Source organism: Phocoena sinus, chromosome 2 (assembly GCF_008692025.1).
Source record: "Phocoena sinus isolate mPhoSin1 chromosome 2, mPhoSin1.pri, whole genome shotgun sequence".
Classification (NCBI taxonomy): Eukaryota; Metazoa; Chordata; class Mammalia; order Artiodactyla; family Phocoenidae; genus Phocoena; species Phocoena sinus.
Genome location: NC_045764.1, coordinates 86,641,445 through 86,652,133, shown reverse-complemented (window position 1 = coordinate 86,652,133; position 10,689 = coordinate 86,641,445). Strand labels below are relative to the sequence as shown.

Sequence of the window (10,689 nt, the reverse complement as noted above, 5' to 3'; positions counted from 1 at the left end):
AGTCATTTATTCAATGTGACAATTTGAACTCCACATGTAAGAGTGGCACCAAGTATATTACAGAAACAGGCATGGACGAGATACTGTAGATTTAAATCAATAAAAGTAGAAAACAGTGATAAGAGCACAAAGAAGAACCTTAGAGAAACTTCCAGGAGGAGGAAAACCAGACAATGGTTCTGTTTATAGTTAATATCATTACTGACTCTATACAGACTGGTATTTGAAATAAATGAATACCATTTATCAAAATACGTAGCCATAAAAATCCATCATCCAAACCAGAAACTTGAGAGTAAAAGGGAGAGTTAATAATAATTACACACAAATAACAGATATAAACATTGAGACTATCCCCAGGCATACAAGGATGTATGATAACCCAGTTCACACAGATTTAGATGTGAGGTGACTACTTGCCATAATGTTTCCCTCCCGTTGAATATTATAGTTGCCAGATCACTATGGGCTAATTTTAGTCTGGCAATAAAATCGAAGAGTCAGACATATTTAGTTTTATAAAGGGACAAAAAAAGGAAAAGGGGGGAAGGTAAAAGAAAAAGGCTTGGGCTTCCCTGGTGGCGCAGTGGTTAAGAACCCGCCTGCTAATACAGGGGACACAGGTTCAAGCCCTGGTCTAGGAAGATCCCACAGTCCGCGGAGCAACTAAGCCCGTGTACCACAACTACTGAGCCTGCGCTCTAGAGACCACGAGCCACAACTACTAAGCCCACGTGCCACAACTACTGAAGCCTGCACGCCTAGAGCCTGTGCTCTGCAACAAGAGAAGCCACTGCAATGAGAAGCCTGCGCACTGCAACGAAGAGTAGCCCCTGCTCGCCGCAACTAGAGAAAGCCCACGTGCAAAGACCCAATGCAACCCAAAATAATAAATAAATTAATTAATTTTAAAAAGGGCTTATAAAAAAATTGCATAAGCCCTTTCCAGGCGATGGAATGAACTTTTTTTTTTTTTTTTTTTGTGTTACACGGGCCTCTCACTGTTGCGGCCTCTCCCGTTGCGGAGCACAGGCTCCGGACGCACAGGCTCAGCGGCCATGGCTCACGGGCCCAGCCGCTCCGCGGCATGTGGGATCTTCCCGGACCGGGGCACGAACCCACGTCCCCTTCATCGGCAGGCGGACTCTCAACCACTGTGCCACCAGGGAAGCCCGGAATGAACTTTTAATCCCAATGCATGAGTAAGATTTTTTTTTCCTGTTTAAATTTTGATCTGAATGATTTCTACAACATCCTAGGCTACTTTTCTTCTTTTGTTTATTCATCCATCCCCGCCCTGCCCCATTACCGCGTTTTTTAAAAACCAACTGACAGAAAAAAAAAGAAAAAAAAAAAAACCAACTGATAGGTAATCACTCACCCACTCAATACTAATTAAATGGTTCAAGTTAATAAATATCACACTGAACCAAAACCATGATCTGTAACCCAAGCCAGGCAGTCTTTAACTGCGTTCTAAAAGTTATAAAACAGACTAATTCCAAGAGAAATTATTATAATGGTTAAAGTAGATCCAAAAACTTTTTAACCTACAACAGGTAAAAAACCAAACACACCCCTGTGCACCATTAGTGGGAGTGTAAACTGGTGTTGCCACTATAGAAAACTGTATGGCAATTCCTCAAGAAATTAAAAATAGAACTATCATAAGATCCAGCAATTCCCCTCCTGGGTACTTATCCGAAGAAAATAAAAACACTAATTAAAAAAAGATACATGCACCCCTATGTTCACTGCAGCACTATTTACAACAGCCAAGATATGGAAGCCCCCCAAGCATGCACTACTCAGCCATAAAAAAGAATGAAATCTTGCCATTTGCAACAACATGGATGAACCCAGAGGGTATTATATGCTAAGTAAATAAGTTACAGAAAGATAAATACTGTATAATTTCACTTATATGTGGACTCTAAAAACCAAAAGAAATGAATGTAACAAAACAGAAACAGTTATACAGAGAACAAACAGGTGGCTGTCTGAGTGGAGGGGGCTGGAGAGAAGAAAGAAATAGTAAAGGAAGATTAAGAGGTACAAACTTCCAATTGCAAAATAAATGAGTCACGGGTATGAAATGTACAATGTGAGGAATATAGTCAGTAACTATGTAATATCTTTTTATGGTGATATATTGTAACTGGACTTATCGTGATGATCATTTGAAAAGTACGGAAATATCGAATCACTATATTGTGTAACAGGAACTAACATAGGGTTGTAGGTCAATTATACTTCAAAAGCAAAGAAACAAACTCATAGAAAAAAAAAAGAGATCATTTTGTAGTTACCAGAGGCGGCAGGTGGAGTGGAGAGGGGAAATTGGAGGAAGGGAGTCAAAAGGTACAAACTTCCAGTTATAAGATAAATAAGTACTAGGGATGTAATGTACAACATGATAAGTGCTGAGTGTTACATATTAAAGTTAAGAGAGTAAATCCTAAGAGCTCTCATCACAAGGAAAATCTTTTTTTCCATGTCTTTAATTTTGTATCTACGGGATGATGGATGTTCACTGAACTTCTTGTGATAACCATTTTATATGTGTAAGTCAAATCATTATGCTGTACACCTTAAACTTATACAGTGCTATATGTCGATTATATCTCAATGAAACTGGAAGAAAAAAAATTTTTTAAAATATGGAAATCACATTTTCTAACATCATAAAATGAAACTGGAGACTATATATATTTTTAAAGCTTTAAAGACAAATGCAGAGCAATTTCCAGAGTCACAGTCCTCTTAGTATCTCAAATGCTGGGACCTGAAAAAAAAGCAAGTTTAATTAAAGAAGCATACCTTGGTAAATGGGAGCACTTTACAGTGATTTTGAAGAGGACTGTGGAGAATTTTCAAGAGCTTTTAAGGTTAAATGTTCTTCATTATCCTAAATTTATCTGTTTTTCTTAACATAAGTATCCCACCATAGGTTTATTAGCAATACTAAGGTTCACTCAAGCAAGAAATCTTCAAAACTTCAAAGGAAAATATGTAATAATCTCTTGCAAAATCCATTAATCTCCCAGGACAAGTTTCTCTTTTTTTCTCTTAAATTTCCTCTCTTTTTAGGAATCATGACTCAAACCCCCAAATTCCTGACCTCACAGCGATCTCAAGGCTTTTCTAGCTGACAAGGTCTATCAGCTAAGATACTTGAACCTTCTTACAGTTTGGACACTCAGGTTTATAGAGAAAGTAACTTATAGATACTTGTTTCATGGTTAGATTGCCCCCAAAAAACCCTAGGTATAGAACTAGAAAGTTCTGTTTTCTAACTTTCTTCTTAATCCCATAAAAACACCAACTGAGATATATTCTTTTCTAAAGATAAATAATTGAGGAGAAAAAAATTTAGTTTTAATTAATTAAAATCAGACTTCTCTGGTTTTGTACATGCTCCGAGGACTCTTAAATGAATGAAATTATCTACTGATCTTGTGTGATTCCAAGAAAAACAAAATAGGGCTGCTATTTTAGCAACAGTATAAAAGAGTATGCAATGAGAAATCAGTATTACAGTAATCAAAAATACTGCTGTTACATATACTAACTACAAAAAATGACTCTCCTGCAATAAAAGAAACCTTTCTGCTTTATTTAACTCAGCCTATTAAGTAATCTTGTGGGGTATACTCTGGAAAATGATGATGTAAAAGCATATCTAAAAACTGACCAAATTAAAGCATAAATAAATAAATAAATGGTTTAATAAAACCTACTTCCAAAGTACAGCTGTAACATAACCACAGGACAAGAAAGCAAAATCAGATATTCTACAAGAAACTATAATTATGATATGGAGGACAAAAAACAAAGTTTGAGTGTTTCTTTACAAACAAAAGAAAGTGACTATCTATGAATATTCTTCATATATTGTTTTTACTCTTACTGCATTATTTTTACTGTTATTTTTATCTAGAGTCCACTAGCCATGCTTGAAGCACTATGTGTTTTAGTAAAGAAAATCCACCACAAGTCTCCATTTTCTATGCAGGTAACAGGTAGCATACTGATGTAAAAAATGAAAATAATGGAAACCTGTGGAACAACGTTATATTTGGTATGGTTTATAGCAGGAATAATTAAGAATGGGCTTTCCTTGCTCTGCAGTTCTAAAACACACTAAGCCAGAGTATAGTTAAAGTGTATAAACAATATGGAAGTTTGAAAAACACCTATTTGACTTCATTAACACAACCTGAACTAATGCGGGGTCCAACTCTGAATGGGTTATTTATTTATACTCAGTCTTCTTAAAAATGTGTATTGAGGAATTACATATAGCAAAATAAAAGAAGATCTACTTTACTATACTCACTTCCTTCTCATCCTGCTATATTTGGGGATATCTGAATACTTTTTTTCCTGAATTATACCCGCTAAGGAAATGTTGTATTGAGGGTTATTTAACTCATACTCCAACATTTTCTCGATCTTTGTAATTGCCCCACCAAGGACAATTAACCACTCTAGACATCTAATAATCAGAGGGCTTGCTGATGGGTCATTTACTAGCAGTTACTATCTAGAGGAGAGCATGGAGTACCACTAGACTCCTACTAAGAAGTAATCAAGAGAATATACTTACTCACCTTGGGCTCAGGGGGTTAAAAAAATAGCAAAAAACTGACTTCTACCGTGAAAAGGGGCACTACTGGCTTGGAGCAGGTTAAAAAGAAACTTTCCATTCTAAGAAAGAAAAGCTAAGATTTGAAAATAAATAAAGTGATGTGTGGCAGAAAAACAGATGGTTCAGTTCATACAAGCCAGATAATTTCCATAGTTGTCAATAGCTGGACACTTAATTCTACAAATAATTACTGTAACTTATCTTCCTTTCCATCAATGTAAGTTCAAGGTTAAAAACAGGAAGATGGTAGGAAATTATTTACTATGGTATTACCTTAATATAAATCTGAAAGTCAAAAGCTTTTACAATTAGAATTGAGAAAACAAAACCAAAAAGCATTACTCTCATGATATAATACAGACTGATCAAAAAGGGACATAAAAATAGAGCTAAAATAACAGAGTTAAGCACTTTATTTTATTGGCTAAAATGTTGTACAGATTTTTTAAATGTAGATTTGGGGACTAGTTTTTCCTTTTAAAAAATGTTTTTGAATTGTTGATGTCCTTCTGTCAAAACAATGGCAGCAACAAGTATAGAAGCCCACCAAAAGACCTCAAATTTGCTGCAAGCCTTGCTCATATCTAATCTTGAAAGGAAATCTGCCTACGTACAAGGAAACAGTCAACTCAGTTTTGGTCACATTTTCACTAATGTCATTTGTTTGCCCCACTTTGTTCTTTATCTTGTTTCATTTCTACTTTTTAAAATAAAGTCATATGTCATCTGGAGATTCTTCTTCACTGAAACTACAATAGCAGGGATTATCTATACTTGCTGCCACCGCTCCTCATCTGATGGATCTCACTAAGGCCGTAACATGCTCATTTCCCCTGTAGCCTATGGGATTCACGGGTAGATGCTGCTTACTCATCCTAGTAGATCTACTTACTCCTACAAAGACTACCAACACCTCAAAACAACTTGATAATTCTGCTTTCTCTTAGTAGCAACTATTTACTAGTTGACTTGTTTACAACAACTTTTTTATCAATAAAAATTATCTTTCTCTTATTTGAATAAAATGTAAATAAATATAAATTAAAAGATGATCAACAAAAAGGAGCCACTAGAACACTGTAGACAGATCCACACTGTATGTTCTTTGAGGGCAGGGGTAATATCTTACTTTCTTCTCCTTTCTAATTCTAATGATGAGCAGACTACCAAAAATACAATATTTGTAGATTTACTTAATAAATAACCAAATAAATGAATGAAGATCTTTTCAGAATCCTTAACTCATTCATAACATTAATAAACTCCTACTATACGTGCAGAGGCAACGAAATGTACTAGAATAAATAGATGATGGTTCTTGCCCTCAAGAGCCTTCATCTGGGAGGGAAGAAAACATGTGAACAGATTACCACAAGAAAAGTTAGGTATAAAGTACTCAGAACACATTAGAGAACAGTTGCCAGAAGGATCACTTTGATCCCTTGTGACAGTGGCTACAAAGGTTACTTTTGTGGGAGAACACTAAACTTATCCCCTTCATGATCTCCAAAAATTAAAGATATATTCCAAATACTCTTAACTTTCCATTAACTCTCAAAGGTTGAATATACCACTTTTACTTAGCTATTTTTCATCATTATATCCCACCGACATAGTTGTACTATTAATACTCTCTGGGTTACCATGCAATAGCAAAAAAATACTAGCAGGAAATCTGTTACTTTGTTCTACTCACACTAAATCTCTCATCATTACAAAAAAAAGGCCCTCTTTTAAAAGTAATAAACCACCTAAACATCTACAGACCTAATGAACATATTACGGTCGTATAGGTAGTATCATTATAGCCAAGAACAGTTTATAAAAGGAACAGAAGGGCCACCAGAATGTACCTGTCTAAGGCATTCTAGGCAGTGGGTTCTACGCTATCAGCTAAGTTTCCTTTATTGTATAGGTGACAGAGTGTGCAGAACAGGTCTCATCTATTAACTCCATATCACTTGGATGTCAGCATTTCATTGGGTCATGTTGACAAAGCACTGTACTACATTATAAACAAAGAAATACATATACCATTCGTTAGTATTTCCCACATAAAAAACATCCTTTTAAATTCAAGCAATGATGATATAGTAACCATTTAAATATCAGGTAATAAAATAAGCCCTTTCTTTATCCATAGGAGACAATGAGACTCTACTCTAAATCTTGTTATTTTAGTAGTAATTTGCACTGCTGTATGTCAGAGGATAGCAAAATAATTCATTTCTTTGAAGTGGAATTAAACCTGTCATACTACCCAGGAATAAGCATCTGGACAGGTAAAGGTCTAAGCCGTATTTAAAAGTTTAAAATCAATTTTTCCTCCATAATCAATATCAATATATCTACAGTCATTGGCATACTTACCACACTGACTGAATTTCTCTTTTAGTTTCTGCCAAGTCAAGTCAAAAGGCAGCTAGAATGAAAAAAGGTATTAGTAACAGATATACAAGGAAAAAAATAATTTTAAGTATACTTTACATTTAGTTGCTTACATTTCTGACAAATATCTGGTTGCCTTTGGAGCCTATTCTGTCTCTCATTCCGCTTCCCATAGGACCTGATAAAAATCCTCGATCCATATCGATGCTCCTTTCCAGTATAGCTCCTATACCTGGTCCCATTCTATCAAAGCTGGAACTCATCCGATCCAGTCCCATCCCCATTCCTCCAGTCACACTGTTCATGCCACCCATTCCACCACCTGGATTTTCAAGAAGGGAAGGGGGGATTTGGGAGTTTGGTGTTTTTGTTTTAAGAACAGAAGGAAAAGGAGAAGGAAGAGGAAGAAGGAGAGAAAGAGGAGGGAGAGAATCATTTTTGAGAAAGAAAGAGAGAAAAATTAATTCATTTATGTAATTAGAAAATATATAAATAAAATTATTTTTATACACACAATATAACAATCTTCCAAGGAACAGATTTTAATTTTGTATATATTTAGTTAGTTGAATGTTAATGGCTAACTGAATCTGTTCATACTATTATACATATACATTTCTAAAAAATTATATTCTGATCATAAAACATAAGTTATATAAATTTTCTATCAATGACTTTATTCATTAATGTTATAGTAGTTTGTATCCTCACTTTTATCTTTTAATAATACCAAGCTTATTAATTGTTACAACAAAGACATATGGGGTAAATTCAAATAATTACAACTACAACAGATCAACTGTTGCTCTCATACTGTCCTACATAATATTCTTTTCCTAGCTTACCTTTCACCTCAGTATCTTGTTTTGTATACAATTGCTCTTTTCATATCAATTCAACTTTCAATAACCACAGAAAAAGCTAACTTTTAGTCTCTATGTTATACAGAACTTGTGGAGATAACAACAAAAACTGGAATCACACTCCTTTAGCCAGAGCTTAAAAATCTAGCTTGTAGCTCGTACCCACTTGATTCTTATACATTGAGTCCCCTTTAACTATTCCAATCCTACTCTTTCTCAATCGTATCCTTTTTTCTCGTACCTAATATCCCCACTCTAAAGATTAACATCACCCTCAAATTGGCTTTCTGTGAATAACAAATATAAAATTAGGGGAACAGAAGTATAAACACTGAGGTGAAAAAGGAAGGTAGGGAAGTTATGATTAACAGGAAAATGGCCAAGGCTGAAAAGATGATGAAAAGAAGGAATAAAATGAGAAGCAAGGTACGATGGAAGTAAGTATCTTCAGCTGACAAGATTTTTTTAACTCACTCTTAGAAGAGTTCAAGTAGACTTTGTTTCCTATTTGTGAGATTTCAATCAATTAAAGGAAGTCGGTAACTATGGAGAGCTCACATAGACATGGTTCAGTAAGCAACATGGGTCAAAAACTAAGCCTTGTGTTAAGGGTTAATATAAGGCCTAAAATGTACTAGTGGAAACAGAGGGAAGAAATTTGGCATTCCCCAGTTTTGCAACAGTAGTACTCTTGATTCTATCAAAGAAAAGGTTTAAGAAGCAAGGAAATAAGCATTTCTTTTAACCTTGCCCTCAACCTCAGGACGTCTCCAGAAGTGTTAGATCTGAGGCGGTTCACCTGCGTTTACCAAAAGACACAATTTTTTTTCACAGATGAAATAAGCTAGTCTCCAACAGCAGTTATAGAGAATAAGCAAAGAAACAGAGTTGGTGCTAAAGCTAATGTTGTTCGTGACATATGATCAGAAAAAGCCCCAGATTCTTTAGTTGGAATAAAGGTTCTTGAATTGGGTGACAGTTAACACACATTCTGGTGTTAGTTTAGAAATGTCAAAGAAGTAAAATTCAAAGTTAGTTAAGAAATTTCCAACAGCAATAAAACATTAAAGCTCAATAAATATCAAAGTTTCTCTAAATTATGACAAGTCATATCAACATATAAGAACAAAGTATTACAATACTACAGTAACTACTCTTGCAAAGTTTTTTGCAAGTATTCAAATATTACTGTAAAATTCTAGTAAAATTTAAACCTACTTATTCCAGATCCTACTGGACCCATGTTAGAAGCTCCTATTCTTCCTGCAAACCCTCCAATCATTGCACTGCCTAAACAAGGATGGAAAGATAATATACTAATTAATTTAAATAATCATACTTTAAAATTCCCAAGGTATTATGCTCTCAGAAGATGTACAATAACTGAAAAGTATAAAGTCTTCTACAAATAGGGTTCAAATATGTAAGACACTGAAAAAGAGAGCTAGTACATTAAAACCTCTGAAGTATTTTTCTTCAAGTAATAAATTGCACAAAACATTATAAATTTCTTATTTTTCATACAAAAAAAAGACAGCCAAACTTTGAAAAAATACAACCTGCAAAAAGAAAAGAAGTAAACAGCCAGCCCTACCAAGTCTACCAAAGGAATCTCCAAAGCCTCGATTTATTCCAATATCACCACGTCCAAAATCTCTCTCCATGCTACTAGTCATCGCACCACGGTATAGCTCTGAAAAGATTATGCAACAAATTAACCCTTTTTCAAGTATTATCAATAAACAGTAATCCATTTAGGAACTTATTGAAACTAAACTGTAATGACAGCAAAAGCCACAATACAAGAAGTCCATGATTTACCCAACCTACTTCACATGCCAGAGATATCCCAGTTCCGCTCTGCCTGTCCCTACCCCTGGTGCCCATACTTCCTCTGAAAACATCTACAGTATCCATTCCTAAGTAAAGGGGGGACATTTTTAATAATGGAGAAAATGAAATGTAGTATACACATCCCACTATATACATTTACCTACCTCCCATTCGACCAACTCCTCCAAATCCTCCCATGCTACTCATTGCTTCCAGACCACCAAACCCAATTCCTATGGAATAAAGGTTAAGTTTGAGATCTGTCAGTTATATAGCTGAAAGGTATATTTTGTAAATATTAAGTCTCATCAGTAAGCTCTTCATCCACCCTACCTTGTGCAACTGCTTCTTAACACATCACCTTCCATATCCCTTAAGTATGTACCAGGCTCAATTTCTGCTAGCAGCCTTTAGGACGTGAGCCAACAATAAACCATGACTTCTGTTTCCCTTGGAATTCTCAACATAGTTTCTAACTTACTAAACATGGTGATGGGTACATACAAGAAAACAAATGCTTATACATACCTCCTCCAATTCTATTCATTCCTCCAAAACCTGGACCATCCATTCCCATACCTCAAATAAAATACACAGTATGTACTTTCAGTAAATCTTATTTTAATGACTAAAGAATGACATAATGCAACACAGCAAAATAGATACCAATGGTCTAGTCACAGTGGAATACTAGAGAAGCAGCAGGGCACAGATGGGACGGTTTAAAGTGCTATGCCACAGCAGGTGTCTAATCATGAGTCTTCAGAAAGGCCTCTTTGAATATTTATTAGACAAGAAAACAAAATTCACTGGTCATACTCACATTCAGTTAGAGAATATCTAGGACTAGGTAATCGTTCATTTTTTTTTTTCAGCTCAGACACACAAATATCACTACAGCAGATTGAGAGATCAGGTCAGAAAGTAAGGACTCCTTTAAACATGGCAGCTAAG

The 10,689-nt window shown here is 35.2% G+C and overlaps 1 protein-coding gene across 1 annotated transcript in view; it reads right to left on the bottom strand.

Moving 5' to 3' along the window:
• The window catches only part of MYEF2 (myelin expression factor 2), a 33,245-nt gene that overhangs the window by 1,950 nt on the left and 20,606 nt on the right, over window positions 1–10,689 (bottom strand). The window contains 6 exon segments of the mRNA XM_032621596.1: window positions 7,022–7,073; window positions 7,153–7,361; window positions 9,121–9,192; window positions 9,497–9,595; window positions 9,900–9,968; window positions 10,264–10,314. Of these exon segments, the coding sequence (XP_032477487.1) occupies window positions 7,022–7,073; window positions 7,153–7,361; window positions 9,121–9,192; window positions 9,497–9,595; window positions 9,900–9,968; window positions 10,264–10,314 (552 nt within the window).